At 39.0% G+C, this 23518-nt stretch overlaps 1 protein-coding gene across 4 annotated transcripts in view; it reads right to left on the reverse strand.

The window, feature by feature from the left end:
• LOC142084321 (ligand-dependent corepressor) overlaps positions 1–23518 on the reverse strand; it is a 54248-nt gene that overhangs the window by 21804 nt on the left and 8926 nt on the right. Inside the window, exons 3-5 of one of the 4 annotated variants that reach the window (XM_075154849.1) lie at positions 3119–3222; positions 726–791; positions 231–310 (exon numbers count right to left, since the gene is read on the reverse strand). The exons of 1 other annotated variant lie outside the window; for it this stretch is intronic. In XM_075154849.1, the coding sequence (XP_075010950.1) occupies positions 231–310; positions 726–791; positions 3119–3222 (250 nt within the window). Of the gene's footprint in view, positions 1–230; positions 311–725; positions 792–3118; positions 3223–14440; positions 14534–23518 lie in introns of all 4 variants that reach the window. 2 more of the 4 variants (XM_075154852.1, XM_075154850.1) reach the window with 2 other exon arrangements.

Genomic DNA, 23518 nt, shown 5'->3' on the forward strand with positions numbered 1-23518 from the left:
ACCAAACAGAAAGAGCCACCTCACAGGAAAAAAAATCTGCATCACATACTACAAAGAAAAAGTTGCAGAGAAGAAGCAAGTCTCTTCATTAACTTGTATTATTTTAATTCCGAAGGAGCGGAAAGGGGTAGGAGGTTGCAGATTTTCTACATTCAGTTAACTGGGAGCAGCAAACTCCCTCCCTTTGTCCCTCCCCTACAACTACTAGCTTCACACATCTGCATTGTTACCTTCACTTTTTCTCTTCTCAGGCAGCAGAAAAGACAATTTTCATCAAAAGACCAATCAGAAACACCTTCAGGCTCACAGTCTGTAAATCAGAGGAATAGCAAATTACTTCATATTCATAAACCGCGACACAACTGGAGCCAAAAGAGAAATGCCGAATTAAATACCTGTTTCACAACATTCTTGCCTGCATTCTGAGGATGCAGGCTTCATTTCGGCCATTTTTCTAAATCCCCAGATTACCAAACTGTATACATTTTATCTATGCACAACAAATCTGTTTTTCCGAGCACTGCCAAATACACTCCCAGCTACATAAAGATGAACGCACACTCATTAGTAATTTTAGCCAATATGAAACTAACTGTGAGCACTGCCTGGGGGAGGGGGAAAAAAAGCACAAATCACCACGGTAACACACATTTTCTAGAGGCAGAGCTGGGGCTGCTTCTGTCATTAGAAATGCAGAACAAGATACAAAAATAGAGATTGAATACCTTTAAACAAACTGAGATCTTTTAATAATCCAGGTCCAAACAGGCCTTCTAGAATACTTTCAAACCCTAAAAGCAAATAAAAGAATTGTTAGCTTTCTAGATTAAGTACGTCACTACAAGAATATTCACAATAGCAGTTCTATATTTATCTGTTCCAAGAACAGAGCTCAACGTGTTTTCTCTAAGTATTACAAGATGCATGGGTCAATTGTGATGACTGAACTACTGACAAATCATAGCACAATCTAGAGTCCACCGACTCCTGTACTTTTGTAAATAGCTAGGTTAAAAACAAAGAACATTACAACATTGAAATAAACCATTTCAAAAAGAAAATAGGAAGTTGTAGGTTCTACAACGTGACCAGGTAATTTCTGTACAAAAAAATCTCTTGCTTAAGCCTCCAAACTGAAATAAGGGATGTTTTCCCAATTAAAAAAAAAAAAACATTCTTCCATCTGAGTGGCATTCAGTTACTTTTCCGAATTTCAGCAAATGTTAGAATCAGTGTTTCCTGAAGAGTTACAGGTTTGAAGAAAGAAAATTCAAAGGAAAGGAATTCAGCAGTGCCATGCCACTAAGGAACCAAATTTGAATCGCAGATCCACATCTAAGGTACACAGTCCGATTTACTTCAATGCCATGATTTATGCCTCACTTAAAATAAATCTAACCACTTTTAGTTTATTCCAAAAGAGGAAAAACCTTTACCGAAATTACTGCCATTATTTGGAAATGTTAAATCAATATTACACTAAACCCCTGCTGGCAGTAAAATCTACAGAGCTATTAACTACCCAATACTGTGAGAAGACAGGTTAGCAGAGTGAATATGAAAAGTACAAAGACTACTTTAAGGGGGACAGACAAATTCCACCTGCTTATAAAAACATATTCCCAATATGACCATAAAACTCAAGACTACAACTTACTGTATTTTTCCCCCCCCCTTAATACTTTTGCTTTGTAGATTTAACAACAGTTTGCATATAGCTAGGGGCAGCTTCTCCTACTTGCCTGAATCTCTCAGAGGCAGAAGAAGAAACAAAAAAAAAAAAATTTTAAGACACAAAAATATGGTTTTAAATTTAGAGAAACTTGCATGGGTGAATCGGGGACAGATAAACTACCTGAAATAGCCATTTTAAGAAGCCAGTCGAAATCTAAATGATCACATGCTATGAAGGAAATCAGCTATTACATTGCAAAAGAGCAATAACTCTAAAATAACTCTGACTTTATACAGATCTAATATCAAAGTTATCTTTTGGACAGCTGTCTTCAAAAAGGAAAGGACAAGTAGCGTTACACCCCTCTGGGTGTCAGCAAGAGTGCCAGTGCACTAACATCTTCAGATAACAGATGCAGGACCCTGCAGAATTTGCAGCCTGCAGCATGACTTAAGATGGCCAAAGCACTGCTGGGGTACGCCACCATCCTTGATCTAAAGCCTATCAGAGGCTGACACTAAAAATCTAATCTCAGAAAGGACCAAGTGAGGAACAATTTTAAAAAAAGAAAGTGAAAGAGTGACGGTGAAATAACAGTCAAGAGTAAAGAGAAATAGGGGAGAGATCAGAAAACAAGGTGGTAGAGGAAAAACTGGAAAAACACCCCATTGAACAGCACCTTGTCAGGCAGAGAAGTAGCACTGCCTCCAAAAAAAGCCAATTCAGGCTTCAGGAAGTGGCAGGAACAGTGGGAAAGGGCCGACCAACCTGACCTAGAAGAAAAATAGGAGAATCAGGGTATTGACCCATAGGTTTATAACGTTGACTCTTTTATGGGTAGTGACCCCTCAGAATTTGTATCTGAAATGAAACCTTAAGGAAAACAGCTAACCAACCTCATTCTTTATTTTTTTGCTTAAAAAATTGTATTTTATATACATATCAATAAAAATCAAGAGAGCTCAGAAATTTTACTCAAACTCACCACTCTTAAAATAGTAACTGCCAATGACTCATGCCCCCCAGTTTGCCATGCATGCAATTGCACACTGAAGTCCCTGCCAAGTTTTACAGCTTGGATATTGTACAATCATAGTTTGCTAGCCCACTGTTCTCAGTGATGCTAATGCCACTCGCTTTTTATTAATATTAAATATTGGATTTAGCAGTTGCATAGCAACAGCAGAACATCTTATGTGCAACGCTTGACATTAAAAAAGGCAAATAAGGGAAGTATGAATGTATTAAAAAACTATACTAAAGACTGGCAAAACTGCCATGAAGCTGAGCCCTATTCCCCCCAAATGCAAAGTGCAATGCAGTAACGACAGTATAAGCCCTGCGATGTAGTATTCAGTTATTCAGGACTCCAAAAGAGCAACTGTGTACAATTAATCATGCATAATACATTGAAAACAAAATCTTGAAAAAGGAGCTGCCTACTTTTTATAGTATTTTTTCTCTCCATTGTCACTGCTCTTAGAAGCTTGAAAAGAACATTTCTTTTCCCACCGATTGTCCTTTTCCATTTGGCAGATGATATTTTCCTGCATTTCAAATGGAACAGAAATTAACATGGCTGCCTCTGCTAAATTCTGGTTTCTATATTTTCATCATCTATATTTCAGTGTCTGACAGTTCACAGCAGCTGAAGAGCAGAGTCAGTGGAAAAGTTGCAGGAATAACAGAATTAGAAGAGAGAAAAAGGGATGAAGATCCCAATATTTTAGAGCTTTCTCTTAAATACGTTCCTCACAATTAAAGCAGCCATACATTTAACCCTTATAATGTTACTGGTGATCTATACAAGGAAAAACATCTTTTGGGTGTTAGTGTAAGAATTTAGGGAAAAAGTTTCAAATTTTTTAAAAAAATACAACATTTACAAAATGTAAAACATCTTCACTATCTCAGAAGGCTCTCCAGCAAGTGAAGAATTAGTAAAAAAAATAAAAAAAACCCCAATCCTAGATAGAGTAAAGAAAACCCTTAGTATTGAAGCAAGGGTGGAATAACTTTTTAAATGCAGAGGTTGTTACACACTTAGTACTATTTCACAATTGCTAGCTCTAAAAGTAGAGCAATATTTAAGAAACATTATTCTCTAAAATGTCCTTTGACAAAAATCAGAATATGGATGTGCCATTTTTATGCTAAGAGTAACAAGCACAGAAATTAAAACTAAAGAGTTGACTATGCAGCTTTCAGCATGGTAAAATTTCACTAATTCTGTCTCTGCACCTAAACAGTTTTATTTTCATCTTTTCTGGCATTTTCATCCTCTCTTTTGTAATCAAATATTTTAAGTCATTAATTTAAACTGTAATTATAGTTTGTTGCTTAACAGTTTAGGACAACAGTTTAATTTCAAGCTTTGCAAAAAAAAAAAAAAAAAGCAGTTAGATCCTCATATCATCTTTTGCCTTAAAACTGAGAGCACTTGGAAGGATTAAGTAGCTACCAGGCTCCTTGAGATAACGCTATTAGAGAAGCTGATAGTCCAAGAGAGGACTTTGCTGATCTCTAGCAATGTGGATTAGCCAAAGACACATTCTCCCCTTTAAAAAACAGGAATGCAAAATCTTCAGAAGGAGACATGGATGCTTTTCTGGACTGCCATTGACACAGAGCCTAGCATTTCAAACAATGCTTTTTTCCCCTGTGACAGCACAGCTCAAATATACCCTGTAATACTCACTACATAATTCAGCCCTACACACCTATGTAGTCAAAGCAGTAAAGCTTGTACCACTAACTAGAAGTCAAATAATTTTGAGGGTGGTAAAGAAAAGAAAGGCTACAATCCGTCTTTACTATTACATAAATTGTTAAAGAACGCAAAAAAAAAAAATCAACATAGCAAGGGCCCTGAAGGGGGAAAATAAAAAACAACATACATAGTTACCGACTCTTCAGACCTAACCTGTGAATATCAATTTAATCTGTGAATACCAATTTGTAAGCTAGATCTCAATAGACTAAATAAGTACTAGCCAGCGCAGTAGTTAAGTATAGTAGATATAGTAGACCAACTGCAATAGGAAATAAGACAACTGATTCAACAGCATTTATTTATAATAAACAATCAGCCTAATACATAGCAATTTGCACTTTAAAAGGACAACTTCAAAAAGCTGGAAATTGAGTCAAATCAATTAAGACAATCGTTGTCTACATCTTTTGTTTAAATTTCTTAACTATTTAAGAACTTTTTACTAGAAACCCTCAAAACAATATCATGCGGAAAAAAAAATCTGACCTCTTAATTTAAAAAAAAAAAAAAAAAACACCAACAAAACCCAAAAAAACCCAAAACTACAATGCGACTAAGAGTGAAAGCACAAAGAGGAGACAAGAGGTTAGAAGAGGGACAGGGGGATTCAGAGCAGAGAACATAAATCAAAATTCAGAAATGTTACAAAGGTCAGAGCAAAGAGACGGACACAGCTTTAAAGTAAGCAAAGATAAAACCAAAAAGGCAGCACATATGCATATTACTAAAAAAAATTCTGTAAGAATATGGTAGTGTATTAACAAACATTCAGTAGAATGGCATACAATCATTCCACAAAATCTATCAAGGTGATGTTATTTAACATGTGTAAGTTAACAGTCTTAAAATGCTATGGAGGTGATTGCAGCACTGTTTAATTCCAGAAAGTCTTGGAATATTGGGAAAGTTCCAGTGGGCTGGGGAAAAAAAAAAACCATCCCTTTGAAATGTGAAAACATTAAATGGGTAAGTACTGGAGTCTCAACTTGGTAAAGGTTTTCAAAAACAAGGAACAGCTCAGAGGTATTAACAATAGTGTCAATCAACATGGGCTTACAAAACCAGTCTTATTTAATTTGACTTTTATGAAACCAACAATTTGATTAACAACAGTAAAGGGTTTGATGTAATATTCTTAGATTCATGTAACATTTTTGGGCTGGCACAACACATTTTGACTAAAACCAGCTGGGGGGGGTGGGAACCAAACAACCCCAAAACAAACAAACAAAAATCATCCAAATACATACAAAACAGATTAAAAATCGATTAAGTGACAGCTCTCGAAATGTTGGTATCAATGGGAAACCACTGCTAGTGAGGTCCATCAGGTATTGGTTCTTGGCCCTATGCCATTTAACATTTTAGTCGGTGACTTGGAAGAAAGCAGTCACTAAATTTGCAGGAGATACAAAGACAGGAAGAACAGTAAATAACAAAAGGCCCAGGTCACAGAGGCTGCTTACCAAAGCAAATGCAATTAAACACTACTTCGAAAGGGGGGCGGAGGGGAATGGAGAAAGCCACAAAACACACATCTAGGAACAGGAAAAACAGCTTCTCAAAGACATACCCAGATCCCGCAGCTGAAATTGGAAGCTGATGAAACTCAGCCAGACATAAGACACTCTTAATTTTACAAGGGTCCAATAGAAAATACAAGACATGCACTCCAGGACCAGACCGATGCTTTCCCTAGCCTAGGATTCTGGAGATGTTATTTAGGGAAGCGTGGGCTGGCCGCTGAGATCTATTCCCCTTGTACTCTCCCCCAGCACTTACATTCATCATGTTAGGAGTCTCATTAACTAGTAGGAAGCAAAAGCCACCACCATCACATCAAGTTTTTATTGGATTTCTCATGCCTAGGTTTTCTGGTCAAGATTGGATATATTTATCCACAACTATGGGATTTGAAGCAGGAATTAATTCAGAAAAATCCTACAGTCTATGTGTAACACGGGAATTCTGTCTCTTTCAGGACAAAAATCTATTAAACTTGAATGTTTCAGTCACAGGCATCTTAATAGAAAAGCAAGACGAAGCAACAAGGGAGGGGAAAAAAAGTCACAGGACAGTTATTAATATACACTAAGTCTCAGGACATGCATATAATTATAAGTTGTGAATATGCTTTTCTTCATGCGACAAAATGAAAGAACCTCCCATCCACCTATGATGAGAGATCTTGTTATCTGAATGGAGCCCAAGTAAGTACTCCAACTACAAGTGAAAACAACTTTGTCTCAGCTTCCTGGGGAACAAAGAAAGAGAAAGCCGTGCATCTTCAGTAATTTTTCAAAGTTCATGCTTCTACATTTTTGTTAATGAAACTGCACAGCTCGGGGACTTACTGCAGACATCCCTGCTCCAGAGACAACAGATGCTTTAGTAAATCCAAGGACTTTCCGGGGCCTTAAATATCAATAACCTGGTTCTGTAAGAGCAATACAGGCACATGCATAAGAAGAAAAGAACTAAGGATGTTAAGATAGGTACTGTTTAAAAGAAGAACAGGTATAACCAAGTCTGATATAGCAATACGTAGCTCTTCCGTAGCTTTTTTCACTAGAACACCTTGTGTTCCCGAGACAAAATACATGGTATCACTTGCTGAGGTCCCTAAACAGACCCTTGGAGCTCAAGAAAAAAAGAATCCTTTGGCCTTAGACTAATGCTTTATTCACTGTAGAACAGCATCTACAGTAGAGAAGTTTCATTTGAAGCCAACAAGTACATGTTTTGTCGAACAGCCATTTCACTGTTACAGTAACTTACCACAGCAATAAGCTGAGAAATCAAAAAACGGACAAAAAAAACCTACTACAGCAGCAGACAAGTACTGTTGATAGAAGTGCTTCTGACCATCCATCCTGTAAGACTTCATTCAAATTCCACTACTGGTCTGTAATTTTAATAAAGACGACGAAGCTGCAGCAGGCCATCCTCACTCTTCTCTCCAAGCACCCCTCTCAACCAAGCGATTCCTTTTCCTCCAAAAGTCAAGTCTAAGCACATTTTCTCTGATGGAATATCAAACTCGCAGCAGGGCATTTAAAAGTCAATGAGCTAAGTATGACAGAAAACCAGCTACATATCTGAACTACAGCGCTGCAATGCACTTGCCCTCACAACAGAAAAGAGCCCTGCCAAATCCCCTAAAGGAGGGTAGATCTCTCCCCTGTACAGGGGAGAACGGAGAGGCAAAGAAAGCAAGTTATCAGGCTATTTTGCAATGCGAGAAAGGGAAACAGGTCTCCCCATCCTATGTTAGCACTCTAACTGGCAGATTATCTCACTGATTATAACTGAAAAGTCACCCCAAAAAAACCAAAAGTTATAAAGCTTGTTGCCAGAGTACAGAGTATAGCAAGGCAAAAGGCATAATATGGACCATCGCCTGCCCCCCTCCCACGAGGAGTATTTTTGTGTGTGTGATCTGATGTCAAGAAGAGAATTACATGAAGGCATGCAACCTTCTTATCTCTAATCAAAAGCCTCAGCAGCAGAATTCAAGAAAAGTCAAGGACTCTCTGCAATGGCTGTCTCAACATCACCTAAGATACAGCAACTGCTCTGGCAGGTTGAGCTGTAATCTTCGTGTGGATTTGCAGGGGTGGGAAGATCCTCAGATTTGTAGATACTGCATCGCTAATCTGGCTAGTTGTTCAAGTCAGGGGTTGTGGGCTTATGTTTTACATTTTAACTCAAGATCAGGAGGTTTATTGGACGACTATCTGGTTTTCTTCACAGCCAGTCACCACCACTGCAGGACCTGACTGGAATCTTCTCATGTAAATACTTGCATTTTATTACTTTAGAAAATAAACCAGAAAACACAGACATCACAAAATGGCAAAGAATGACAGCAGAAGAGTTTCAATAACTACCAACTTTCTATGTATCCTTAAAAAGGTAGCTTTTACTTAATAGTAGAATAAGATCTAAATTAAAACAAACAAACAAAAAAAACAACACAAAAAAACTAACCAAACAAAAAAACTCAACAAAACCCAAACAAACAAACTTTAACACTAAAAATTGAAGTGGGAATTGTTTTTCAGTATCTCAATTCAAAGACAGTGCTCTTGTTTGTTCAACCTCCAGGTCTGGAGTTTGTTCCAGCAGGCAAGCAGGTACAACTTTCACTAAGAAGGAACTATACCAACTACCTAGAAAGTTTAGAAACAGATTAAAAGAGCCAAATAACCCAAGAATGAGAGTGCTCAATAGCGCAAAATATCATGGACCAAAAGTTTTTATATAGAAACCCAAATGTTGCTCAAACTCAAGGCCATTTTTTCCACACCCAACAGTGTTGCATTATTTATTGCAGCAAAATAAAAACCTTGAAACTTTTTTCCTGTTGGACACAACCTGTTAATGCTTCACTGCCAAGCAAAGTTAAGATGACATTCATTAACTACCCGTGTTTATCCCCATACCCCATGCTCCCCCAGCACAAGCATAAGAATAGCCTTGCAGTAGACAGGATTGATCTGCCTGGAAAATGCCTCCCACAGAAGAGAGAGGATTTCCAGCAAGGTCAATTCACTGCTCCATTTTACTTCACGGCCATAGTAATGCTCATACTACAGATAGCTGGAGTCAGGTGTGCTGTCAGGAACAACTTGCCACAAGTAGGTATAACAGAGGTCAGTTTAAACCACGGAGGCACCCTCCCTCTCCCCCAAAAGTTGTGTATGTGGAAGCACAGGATACCAGTGATTTCCACCCCAGCCTCAACAGATATGTATTGGCATGGTGCAGAAGCGTGTTAGAGGTGTGGGTTTAACTGGCTGAAATATTAGCTACATTTCATACTCCATAGCAGTCCTATTTGAAGAGGGTTGCTTTGCCCTAGCAACTCAGTCCTGCCCTACATCATTCTCTGTCTGCAACACACAGCCACCTGCTGAAATAATTCAGCTAAAAAACAGCCCAGAAAGGGTAGGCACAAGCTGCTGAATCCATTTAAACAAGGATTGCCAGCAGAAAAAGCATGTACTAAACCACAGCTTTGATCTAGCAAACCCTTGTAGTGTGACTCAGTTTCACCTCCTTTATCACAGGAGGTCAGTTATACCATCAGTCATTACTGAATTAACACATTATTCTCTTCTTTTTGTATCTCAAGTTATAAATACCCCTTTCGCCATGTCTACAGAGATTTTCAAATCTATACAGGAGTCTGCAAAGGGGAATGAAAATGTGATTCTATTTAGGAAAATAAATATAGTTATATCACCCATCATTGAAAATCTGATGATCTTCAACAAATAGCATAGACCTGTGAAAATTTATTGAACATTTCTTAGTTGAAAGGTGAATATACTGAGCTTACCTGTAAAGTAAGAACTGCCAAGAGCCTTTTTACTCTGTTATTTGTGACTGTAAACGTCTGTCTGATGTTAAGTAAACCTCCATCATAAGCCATTACATAATTGCCCCAATGAAGCGTATGCCTTCTGACTCCAGCTAGCTAACAGCATCATTATATGAAAAGACACACCACTTTATTAAGTCAAGTGATTATTTCACTAAAACACCAGTGAGTATATCTAAATTCTGATCAAGAAGCTAACAGAAGAAAAGAAGAATCTAGATCATGGAAAGAAAGCTGAATCATGACTACAGTGAATATGAAGCACACCTGATGCTTTGAGAAGGCTTCCCAGAAACTCTGGAGAAGTATCCTTAGCCTTTTCAAGATGGACTGTTCAGTTCTGTCTCAACAGAAAGGATGACCTAGGTGAAACCAGTGGGTGATACAGGCAGCTACACAAAAGTGAAAGGGTAACTGAAAGCAGGGCAGGGGGCAAAAGTTATCCACCTTAAACAAAAACTCTCAAAACAAAGATCAGCACACAGAGAGAAGTATCTTAACACTGAAAGAGACGAGCATAGAATTCATACTAGCTGCAGAGCAGATTATAGTGACTAATTGTCATCACTGAAGTCACATTTGAAAGCATACCTCTGAGTCTACAACACAAGGTGCAAAGGGAGCACCACTAAGCCTAACAGCCCCCTCCAGCTTTATGGTTTGCACAACAATAGTATCAAGAGCACAACGGTATAAAGTAAGCACATGATAACTTCTGCATACAGCACAGAAGATATGGCTGTATTACCATTGTCACTCTTGTGCCAAGAGAACTAAATATTAGCAGAAATATTCTTACCTATCCTTCATTCACACCTCGGGTTATGCCTATGCACTAAAGAAGCTGCAAGCCCTGATATTCCTCTGGAAACAGAGAAGCATAACCACAGCTGCTGACAACTTTGTAACAAAAGATTATAGCAGCAAAACAATTTGGTGCTGAAATAAGTTGTGGGAACTGAAATTGCCAGATGTGATGGAGCATTACTCAGCGTAGACTAGGAACAGTGAACCTTCTTTAAAAAACTACACATAAATGCAAGAAACTTGCAGTAAACAGCTATAAGACAGCCTGACCTTTGGGGTTTAGTGGAAATTTTCCTGAAGAGCAAGTGACTGATAAACCTCTCTCTCACTTCTGATGTCATGTAATGTTTGCCATCATTTCACGTAGCAATTCTTTGAATCTTTCTAACCTTTTTGCTTCAGTTACACATCATCAGTTCCATAAGCTATGCCTGCAGATGTGCTTCACAGGAGAAGCACCCAGTTTTTTTAGGGTATTTTGTGTCCAACTAGAACTGGGGTTACACTGAGTTTTTTTTTTTTCCTTCTTGACAGCAACATAGGACAGAAGAAAGGCTGCTTGACATCAGGCATTTCTATTCACACTCTTCCCTTTTCACTGGCAATACAAACAACTGTACAGGTGCACACAGAAGACTGAAAAAAAAAATTGTTTTTGCTTGCATTATTTCTAGACAGCAACAATTTCCTGGCCTAGTCCAGTTATGTCAGCAGGAACAAGTGGCAGGACCAGGGACAGCTTACACAGCAACACTGCTGAAATCAAGACCTGTTTGACTTCCTCATTCGCTCTCTCAGATTGCCTTTCCCTTATTCCGTTTTGAGACAGATAGTAGGTACTGGCTCAGAGCTGAAGATCATATTCAGAGCAAAAACCTTGGAATTTGGTCGATGCAGAAGTAACATGATAGGGAATACATCTTTTAGGACGGTCATTCAGGATTTCAAAGTTTCTGCAGAGCTATAGTGAATTTGGTGTCTACAGGTGTTTTTAACAGTTTACATTGCACTTAACTGAGTTATATACACAGTAATTTCAGCTCCTATCATCACCTTTAAGTCTTCCTCAGCAAAGCAGTTCTGTGCAGCTTTTTGACAGTGCCCAGTCTTCTCCACCTCATTTACTCCAGACCTTATAGAATTCCTGAAGCACAGCATGTTACCAGCCTTTCATAATTAAGGAAGTCAAACATTTTATCCACTGTACTTTGGTTGATGCCACCCTATTCCCTCACAACTTTTGTTTTCAGTCTAGTTGAACTTCTTTGCTTGAAAGCAGCATGTGTGATCTGAACATGAGAGAAGAGAGCAGTCCCACACTTTCTGCACAGTAAGTTTCTCAATGTCACTGAATTACAGCAAAATCTCAGAATATGCTCACAGTTAATAAAGTTACATGTTTCTAGTCAAGAACATCAAACTGTTACAAAGACAAACATCTGGAGATCAGCCTTCTAGAAGAGCCAGCCTTGCTCCAATTTTACACTTGGTATCTCAATAAAAATGTCTTAGCAGACTTGTTACTGCCTCAGGTCTGTTCAAAAAATGAACAGCATCCCCTGTTTAGGATGCTTAGCAGATCTAAAAACGATTCTTTGGTGCTAAGTGAAGAAACACTGGGAGAACACTCGGCCTTCTAAGAAACTGCATACCACAGGTCCTTTGTTCAGAATCTGAGTTAAATTTTCCAGGTAATCTAGACACAAAGCTTCTTAAGCTTGGCATTCCACACTATGTTGTATTGCTAAATTCATTGGAGACTGAAATATCTGTAACAACCTCTATATGAAGAAACAACAGAAACATTTCACAGTTTTGAGTGCCGCTTTGCTAGAAAAGCTTCAGCCTTTAAGATGAGGGTCACCATCCACTTATATCCAAAGCAGCTCTTTTTGTAACTTCTGAACAGTACTTTCGGAGCAAAATCTCAGAAATGGATTTCCTAATCCATGGCTCGGAACTGCCAGCAGTACAGCCATGTAAACAGCAAAGGAATTTGATACAAACTGTGCTTCTGCAGGCTACATGCTAATCATCTGATCCTAAGGGATTAAAAGTCTAGAGTAGCACTAACAGATACTCAAAGTTACAAAACAGGTTGACGTCTATGACACTTTGTAAATATTTCCCCTTAAGGTCATTTTTTCCCTACAGAATTATTCACAGATAAGCTCCTCTAAAAGGAAAAGAGTATCATACACATGTAATGAATAAAGTATGGCATGAAGAGTGAACAATAAATTGCCGAAGACAGTGTATGCAAGAAGCATTAATAACAATTTCATGTAAGTGCTTTGTTCCCCACTGCTGTCAATTTTATACCTTAAATCCTCTGAAGGTTATTTCAAATGTAGCCGACTTTTTAAAAAAGTGTTCTTTGACACCAGAAACATTTCCAGGCTCAAGGAATATTAGACTTCTAGAACAGATTGTGCTTCAGCAGATTTAACAAACTAAACAATAGCACTCAATGAGTCTCAAATTCCGTTGAAAAGCTTGTAAGCAACCATAACAAACTTGCTTTTCTATAAAACCACAGGAATAACACCAGAAGGGGTGAGGGAAGGAATCAGCCACTAAACCAAAATGCAGCGGGATACCAGAACAAGTGTTGCAAAACACTGCACTTCCCTAGCACTAGTTCTTCTGACAAGATCTGTCAAAGTAGCTAAGCCAAAGAAGAACTGCAATCTTACATAAATTTATTACCCGTGTACAGAGCTGGACAGTACAAATGAAAATACAAGCAGAGAAACTATAACCAGTTACTTTAAAATGTTAGCCAAGAAGATCAGCAACAGTTTTAACAAAAAGAAATTCAAACCACATGAAGAAAAGGTTCCTTTCATTTACAAGGGGAAAAGAACGGAAGCACACTGGAAAACTAAGACTGCAGAGGAACCTGCAAAATCCACAGCTACACATTGAACATTGCATTCAGCATCAAATTCACTTCAGTAATTTAAATAGTTGCTTATAGTAGTGTTTCAATAAGTAATTCAATTAAACAGAGTAGTAGTTGAATACATGAGAGACTCCAAGAGGTGGCCGAGTCAAAAATACATTTTTAAAAATAGCACGTTAGTTTAATGCTGACTTCTTTATCTTTGAACTGCTAATTACTGCCAGACAATAGCTTACATAACAGAAAACATGCAATATCTCATTTTGCAATAACTACACAAACACAAAACACATTTTTATAGAAGCTGCATTATCAAATGTGCAAAAATAGTTTAGCATAGGGTTTACTCTTCCAGACAACTGGTTCCTTACAAGTACCAGAATAATGTGATCTGCAATGCAGGGATTCAAAAAACTTCAGTATACAATTTTATTTTTTTGTTAACACTTATTTGATGCAAGTATTTCTATAGATATTTGACTATTTCAAGTATTTAAAAATCTGTCCTCGGGCCTGTATTCATGCATTCAGAAGTCTGAAGTGGTCTTTCACAAATATCTTGAACACAGTCTAAAGATTTTATATGTTCTTGGATTAACCTACAGTTAATCTTATCAGACAAAAGAGCCAAGATTTTTAAGAATGAGTGCTAAAGCTATAACACTAAATAAGCCTGGCTCATTTAAAAAGCAACCCTGAAATTCTTCCTACTCCTGCACCCATTTTAAAGTCACCAATAAGCACTAGTCAGACTGCAGAAAAACTGTTTCTACCAGCAGGCTTCTGAATATGCATAATGCCAATAATGCTAATTACATTTCAAAAAATAATAATCTATGTGCAATTAAGATACTGGCAACATTTTAATGCAAAAAATTGTTTAGATATACTAACATCCTAGTCTTGGGATATCCAGTCAAGCTACGCAAAGAGATGTGTTTGTCCCTTGCATACTCCCAAATGTGGAAGTAGGATCAGAAACTGGATCTGGAAGAAAGGGTAAACAGCATGTTAGTTAAATTCACAGAGGATACTATGTTCGGAGATGTTGCAAACATTAGTGAAGACAAATACACAAATGACCTAGAGAGAAAATAAAATTAGTTTGGAAACAAAAATGTCTCATGAAAAATAACTTCAAACACTCAATGTAGAGGAAACACGGGGATAGGGGAAGAAAAAGTAATATGAAAGAAACCTAGAAGCAGCAACAGTGGACAGTCAGCTGAATATTTGCATTGAAAAACAGTTTAGAGTTGCAGAGGCATCAAACAGAGGAGGGAAATTAAAGTTCTTTCTACAGTCTTTGAGCCAGTAACAATAGCCATCTCCTTGCACAATTGCCAGGGACTGAAAAATTCGCCTTCACTCCCAGCAAGTGGAAAGCTCTTCTCAATGGCAAATCAAGTTCTGCAGGAGGTAGGGTTTAATTTTTTTTAAGCAAAGTTAACATACGGTTAGCATAAGCCTACGCAGCAGGTTCTTCCAGTACTTCTGCTGCTCATGGCTTTGTGCAGAACAGGAGGAAGCTAACAAAATGAATCCATTTTTACAGGTGCAACTCAAACTCGTATTGTTCAGATCTATTCATGTGGTCCTTGAGAAAAGAAACCAAAACAGCTAGTTCAACTACCAAAAAAAAAAAAAAAAAAGAAAAGAATAAAAACCCTTTAGCCTTTACTTTTGCCTTAAAGTTACTTTCCTGAGAATTACATCCACTCATCCATCACAGTACATGTCTGCACTATCCAGCTTTAAGGGCAAAGGCAACAGGAGGAAAGAACTGACTCTACCTCTAGAAAGGCTACAAGAGGATCCCCTCCCCCAGCAGCCGCATAAATATAAATGCGGAAGTTTAAGTAACCAGCATACATCTTCAAGGATTGTCAAGCTTTTTTTCTTCAGAAAGGCTTCCAGGCACAAACTAAGAACCATTTATTCTGCTTCATCCCCAAATTAACAGAATAGGCTAATTTTACAGGGTTTGTTACTCTCAGTAACAAGCCTTCAGTGAGGCAACCATGTAGATGCTTTATACTCAGGACAGTCCACGGATCAAAAAGGAAATGAAAAAAACAAAAAACCTTTTAATAGAAGCCATCTTTCTGCCTGTCATGTTGCTGAATCTTAGGACAAGCTCCAGCATGGAAGCTTGTGCTTCAGTTTATGCATATCATCATCACATGAAAACAGGAGACTGAAGGTTTTCCCTCCTCTTGACAACCGCTAAGCTATGTGATTTCTGAAATAAGTCATCTTATGAACATCTACAGCTTCTGCTTCTGGTGTGATGGCAAGAACAAAGAAACAGTTCCTACCAGGCTGCCTCATCTTTGGCAGAGACTGGTTAGTCCTGCATATTTCAGAGGAGATTCAAATGACAGATTCCCAGGCATCCCTCAAGCCAAAGGCACATGAAACGCAGCTTTTAAGGGTATTGTAGTACCATTTTAAAGTAGTTCAAACTATAGGGCCAGTATAGAACAAAGAACCACATCACCTCATTGAGGAGCTCAATGCATTTTAGGAAGATGTGAGGCTTTGGACATGACAAAAATTAGTCTTTGCTTTTTTGCACCAGGGGACATTGGCAAAGTATCTATGTAATTTTTTGCCCTTTTTGAAGGATCAGTGCCAGCATGAGGCAAAACTCGTGGAAGCAAACTGCAATCAAGCCTATGGATTCAAAGCACAGTCTCATGAGCATACCTTTCAGCAGTAACAGCAGGTTTTGCAGCCTTCCCTTCTCTGCTCCATCACTCATTCCTACCCCTGCACTCCATCAGTTACACTGATGCGAGTTCATAAGACTGCATAAGGGACAGGACAAGTGATTTTGTGCACACACCCCCGCCCCCCTTTTTGTTTTTTTTTAAAAAGTAGTAACTTCTGTAAGTTCACCTTGCATAACAATGGCTGTTCAGGGTTAAGACAAAGGTTTAACTAGCCCAGAATCCCAATTCCAAATAAGGGGAAAGTGTAACTGGCCACACAAGGGGTTGCCTTAAGCAATGCCATCATGAAAAGCATGTCCAGCAAATCCCAGAGTACATCTGCTTAGGAACTAGAAGTGTAGCTACTGCTTAAGAGACTGTTCAAGAACAGAGCATGCACTTACTCCAATTTGTTAGATGTCTAACTGCCTTGGACTCCTTGTAAGCGAAAAACATGGGAGATGTGTATTACAGTGAAGATGCTGGAGAATCAAGGCCTATTACAACAGAAAGGAGCTAGAGTCAACAATACTATGCACTGCATAGGTTTTTGCACAGTGTGCTGCTGAGAACAGACGAGACGTACAGGAGCAGCCCAGATTCATGCTCCTGCAGGAGAGAGCACCGCACGGATCACAAAGCTCCAATGGAAGGCAAAGGGATCTACTGCTGAATGAGCGAATAGATGTGGTCTGGGAATGGTTCTTATGCCAGTTCTCTCTCCTGAACACCATGCTGGTCTGACATAGCTCTGTTGTGCTCCTTGGTCAGCCCTCAGAGTTGCTGGCTGACAAATCTCAGCAGATGAATTCAGCACAAGTGCTGAACTGCCCTTAGCTCTGTTTTTTTGCCCTGGTGACTCCTATTTGGAAACAAGTCCTACGACAACTTTCAACCTTGTCTAAACACAAAATCCCTAAACCAGTAGGCTATAATGAATACACATCCTGACCAGCTGACCACATAGAAACCCCAGTCCAAACCTGCTCAAGTCATACATCTTGTGATCAACCCACATATCCTCTGTGGTAGGGATTGTTTCTCGGTGAAAGGGGAAGATACCAAACTAAACCAGAAATGCTTCACAGTGGTCTGGTGTAATGAGGGGCCGACTACCCTCAGGAGGTTCCCATGGCTAGAAATCTACTACCTCTGCCATTTGGGAGAGCACTGCCCCTAAACAAGCTGCTTCAGCACCAGCCCATCTCTCCAATTGGCATCATAAACCTAAAGGTGTATGGTACCCTAGCCGGGATTGTTGTCATTTCCTTAAAGCCCAAACATGCAGATCATCCAAATGAGTAAAGAGAAACCCCTCCTTTAGGCTAACATTCAAAAGCGTGCTGACTCTAATCCAAAAGGAGAAGAATTAAGACTACCATTATGCTGTAGGAACCAGAACCAAGAAATACCTATGAGAACCACGACTAGGGGATATAAAGGTAGATTCAGCTGTTTTGGTCTCTGAAAACCACCTTTAGCTGACAGCAACTAGTGATGATCCTAATATCTCCATTACAGCATCACTTTCTCAGTAATTTTCTGTTAATTTTATGAAGAACAAACACATTGGATAGAAGATTTTTATCTACTCACTGAAGACATACCACAGCTTGAGGCACATTCACTAGCAAGGCAGCACCAAGAGCAGAACGAGGCTTGCCTGACTCAAGTGCTTTAAAGGAGGGGAAAAAATTCAACAGCAGTAAAATGCATGTGCATGTAAAATGTATGACTGCAAAATATACTGTGTAAATTGTTAATTACGAGAAGCAGAGTAAGACGACTCAAAATTCCACAACTCGCTTAACCCAAGTTACTAGAAGACAGGTTACTGCAAACTGAAGGTTACTGTAGACAGGGAAGTCCACTCTGCAGCATGTGTTCAATGTTTTGCTATGATTACTGATCACCTGGCACTTTAATCCATTATAAATCCACCTCTCCACTGAAAGACCTGATCCCACTCATCCTCCCCACCCCCCCAGATGCTCACTCACCTTGCATTTGCATGGTAACACGACAAGATGGTTCAGGGATCAGTTCCCTATCCAACCCCCACGCACCTACACAAGTGAGGGCACTAGCACAAAGGGGGTGGTATGATCACCCTTCTCTCTGATCATCTATCTACACTAGATTAAAAACTACTGTGTAACCATGAATTGTGTTTTTACAAGAAAATTCACTTCCACTGGTATGCATCCCTTGGATGTGTATTCTATTTTCCTGTGGTGGAACCAAGGCCTTTCCTGAAGGATCTTCTATATTGGCTAGCATTAAACAACTGTACCCTCCCATACTGCTCATTTAGGTTAAATGATGTAAAATTACCATTTCTCAGAAATTACCATCAGAGTTACTGCCCAAACCTGTACCTACTATAAATGCAATGCAAATTCGCACAGTTTGGCAAGGTCTGTAGGTGAAGAAACTTCTGGTTTCTTCAAAGTCAGGGTGAAATGCTTTATTACAGTTCCTCTAGCATAACCTCTCCTTTATTTAAAAGGGAAAAAAAAGTCTACTGAATGTTTCCTGTAGCATCTTCTACACACACTAGACATCAAGTTTAGGATATATAAACTATAATCAATACATTTCAATACTTTCCACTAAAATAGTGATTTTGCACAGAAAATAAGTTCATGCCTTTTCAGAAATCTGACCCTCTACAAACTTGCTTACATTACTGTGATGCAATACGGTTAAAAAAAATAGATAGCATCATGTTTAACTTTATTCTGGGGAAAAAAAAACCTCATGGCTCAAAAGCCAATAGTGGTGCTATTAACCATTCTTGAGGACCACTTTCTGATGTTGATCCCTTAAAAGAAAGGTTCTCTGGTGAATTTATCCAGGCAAATCTATATGCTCTCCTAACCCTTAACTCATTAACTGAAAACAATAAGCTTTTAGAATAGCTTTTTCCAGGTAACTTCTATTTGGCTTTCTAAGCTTAAAAAACAAAAAAACCCCACCCAAACCACAGAACCTGCCTGCCTTCTCCCATTCGTCTCTCCCCAAACACTATTCCCCAAGTTTCACTCTAGAACTTTAACAAGCAAAGACTTCAAAAGAATATACTTCTTTCTCTCTCATGAGAAGATGACAGGTACTTACCTGAAACTGTTTGTCACCTAGAGTGGGAATTATTTTGTCCATTTCCCAAAAATGCTTTAAGATGTATTTGGAAGACTATCAGAGTTTAGTCTGTAGTTCCAGTACTTTAAAACTAAATAGCCATCATTTCCCTTCAGACAGGTCTCTTAGTTATGCTCACGCTCACCCCATCAAAAAAAGGGGAGGGGGGGGAGGAAGAAAAAACCCCACACCCCAAAAAAAACCCAAAACAAAACAAAAAAAACCCCAACCACCACACCACTAGAAACATCTGTTTAAGGCTATATTTTTATGAAAAATTTATTCAATTGCTCTGGTTTCCTTCCACTTTTTTTGTCTCTGGATTTCACAGTGACATCTCTCAACTAAACTAACTATACCAGTTAGTACGGCACTCACAGCCAACTTAATCCAGAGGCAGAACAACAAAAACTTTTTAATTCTTTGGTTTAGATGCACCTGTACATTCCTTCAGTGGATTCAAACAACGCAAGTAATTATACAATTATTAAAGTTTATCATTTCCTTTTCTAAAAGCATTCTCTGTGAAGTTTGAGCCTCATTTACGCTAAATCTGGATTTTCAAAAGAGACCTAGTTTTAGAGAGATACTCCTTTTCCTTCACTGGTTCCAAGAGGAAAGACTCTTGGGATATTTCAAGGCTATGATATCCCTTAGCTCATATTTGGCTCTATCTTGTCTACCTCAGACTGAACTAACAGGGAGGAGCCACCTGAGTAAAAGAATGCATTACCAAGGAGATTGAAAGCCTGTAGACAAGTATTTTCCGTGTCATTTTGAAAATGACAGTCAGCTTATGATCTTCTGTGAGGCCACCTGAAGCGAAGGATCATATTCCCAAGACCATCTGACTCATTCAGCTTTAGCCCTCAACCCTACACTGGCTGTGGCCTGACAGCAGAGAGCGAGAACTAGTCATTGCACTGACAGCCGAAGTCCATTTGCACGCTGGCTGCCATGCTGACAGAAAGCAGGAATTTGTCCACAGGAGAGCCTCGCTTGTCACACCTAACCACAAGCTGCTCCAGCAGGCACCAGTGCCATTTCAGAGCCACTGCGAATTGACGGTTTGTAGTTCAGAGCCACAGGACACCACTTGTACAGATTTCTCCACATACCCACATCCATGGCTTTCGTTCGGGCCTGCTCACAGCTAAGGTCCCACGCACCCTGCTCAGCCTAACCTAGGACCTCTTACTAAAGCCAAGGATTATCAAACCTTGACTTTAGGACCCAGTTTAAAAACAGATCCCAATATAGCTGCACTGGCAAATCTACGGGGCAGCAAACCAGTGTTCAGGGCAAGAATTCTTTAATTTTTTTTTTTTTTTTTGAAGAAAGTTTTGCCACTACCAACAGAATCTCAAAACTACACAATAAATTCAGCACTCTTAACCCTGCAAGTGTGCCAGTACAAACCAGCTCTAAACTAGCTCGCTCTGCTGCTTACAGGCAAAATCATGAAAACCCTCCTAGGCAGCACCATGGCATGCTGACAGCAAAGATCTATCTGCCTTAAAGATGAGACCAGAGAATTGCCTGTCTCTTCCCCCAAACTGAATATGAAAGAACTATTCCTCTTCCCTTACAGCAATGGAAAGCCCTCCAAGTTCCAGATACTAGAAGGACAGACAGGAAAGAACATCAAGCAGGATTTAGGGTTAGAATGCTGAAATGCCCATGAGCATGATAAGCAGAAGGTGCTGGTTTCTTGGGAACTAGTGTTTTTACGTAGACTTTTTTTTTTAAAGTAGGCTTAGTAGTTTTAGTCCTGAAAAAAAAAAGCTTCCAAAAATAGCTGCTTACTTTCTGAAGTTTGTGAAGTGTCATCACAAGTGCATTTAGCTGCTAAAGTTCATCAACATGCCTGTAAGTATAGACCAAAGCAACTGTGATCGACTTCTCCTACATGCCTTCCCCTCCACCATCTCCCATTATACATAAAGCTGCATAAGGTATTTCCTGTCCTAGGGGCAGGAGCAGTCCTTGGGCTACGAGGCGTTGAGAAAATTTAAAGCCCTATCTGCTGTTCTTATTTGGAGCACAAAATTCAGTTCAAAGTACAAGCAGCAAGAAGATACGAATTCAAGATTAGTCACAGGCAAACAGATGATTTAGGAACAAGAACCAATCTGTCTGTTACAGGCAAAGCGTGCAGCCTCCATGGCAAACTAGACTACAGTTCCGCAACATCTTTAACTTACGAAGTCAATTTTTAATCTAATTTGAAACTGAGTAACTTGTTGAGCAGAGTAACCTCTGAACTCTATATTCAATTTTGTACTGTTAGCGCACTCAGTCTGTGACCTCAGCTATGGTTCTAGTAAAACAGAGTGAGCTGCAAGAGTGGTCAGGATGGAGACTATTTGGGCTTTGATACCCAGAACAGCAGTGCATCTAGGGATTACCAAACAGCTTTGTGTCTGTTCCATACTTGAAACATTTTATAGTCACTAAAATAAATAAATCCATGTCCTCTTTAGACCAGAAAGGCAATTTACCTGTTGTTTCAGGGTATCTGCCAATGCATGGCATTGAGACTGTATCAGTTCACACTCAAGCCCGTGTATTCGAAGTTCCCTTCACAACCATGTAGGGGAGGAGCGCTAACGAAACCTTTAGATCCAACACAAACTCTGTAGCAGGAGTTTGGCCTTCACAGCCAGGTTCTTGGTAGGGAAAATACAGAAGCCCTGAGTATAGGGAGTGCAACACTTAAAACAGACCTACTTAACGCCATTCTAACCTTTTTCCAGAAGTCAGCTTTCAAGTTGAAGTTTTCCAGGGGTAGTCTCCTCTGTGATATCCAGTTTTGGATAAAATACACTTTTAAATAGTTAGGTATGAGAAGAGAAAGGAAAGATAAAATTCAATCCTAATCTAATAGATGACTAAATATCAGCTCATACTCCTTAACACCTACAGCCACTTTGGAAAGGAAAAACAGCCCTTGTCTACAAATCATTTAGAGCAGTAATTTTCAAACTGTGGGCTCCTGAAAAGCATAAAGACCCCACGCAATTTAAACTATTGGCAATAGCCTTGTTTTTCCACAGTTGCTTCTTGCCAACTCAAGGTTGAAAACCACTGATTTAAGAGAGCCCTGGCAAAACACAGATCTTCCCTCAATGGGTTAGGCTTATTCAAAAGATAAATACGGCATTCCTGCTGAATTCAAAAGATCATATGCAAAATGGACCACCACATGGCCTGTTTCAACTGAGCACTGAAGCCGTTCACTCCCAAATCACTGCACATCACTAAAGAAAAATTGCAGAGGCAAGACCAAGGGATTAGATTTTGTGAAGAGTTTACAAAAACTCTCCTGTAAGATACGAGAACTAGGTTCTTGTAGCATCTGACCGTACAGTTCCAGATGATTACATTTTTATTACTTTGTATGAATGCACAGGATGACAAGGAGGTCAGAAAAGTATAAAAAAACAAGAGAAATGTTTGGGCAGTAGTTAAGCATTTAACCAGAAATACCAAAATTAGTGTTGTACTTGCTATAATTTTGTCCCCCAAGTATAAGCTAAAATAACCTGAACATTCATGGGAAACATTTCAGGGAAAAAGTTACTTTTTCCCCCTCCAAGAGACTTTGACACTTCATTTTTACAAAGGCTTGGTACACCTGTCTTACACAACACATTTTAAGTACGGATACTCATCTAAACCTACACATAACCAACATTTCACACGTAGTTTTTCGCTCACAATTTTCCATCCTTCACTCAGTCTTGTAATATTTCGAAAGATAGTAAGCTACAAGTATGCAGATAAATGATAACCACTAAGGTCACTGAAGCATTCCACTTCCAGTTGAACAGGAGTACAACTTTTCCAAAAGACATTTAAAACCAGCAAGGAGCTCTCCCCTTACTTAGCAGTGAGGTCAATTAGATCAAGAACCGATCATCGAAACAAAAGTGCAGAAGTTATTTTCTCGCTGCCTGTTTTGGAAGTGAAAAGTACCAGATGGCTGTTTTATCCATAAGAAATAAGTAAGACCCTTGTGAGAAATCCCAGAAGAGAGATTATAGTATAATATAAACTTAAGTTTCCCAAATCACTTCAAAATATAAAAAAGAAAGCTAGGGATAAGGTAGCTATG

The sequence above is a fragment of the Calonectris borealis genome, chromosome 7 (genome assembly GCF_964195595.1).
Source record: "Calonectris borealis chromosome 7, bCalBor7.hap1.2, whole genome shotgun sequence".
NCBI classification, from domain to species: Eukaryota; Metazoa; Chordata; class Aves; order Procellariiformes; family Procellariidae; genus Calonectris; species Calonectris borealis.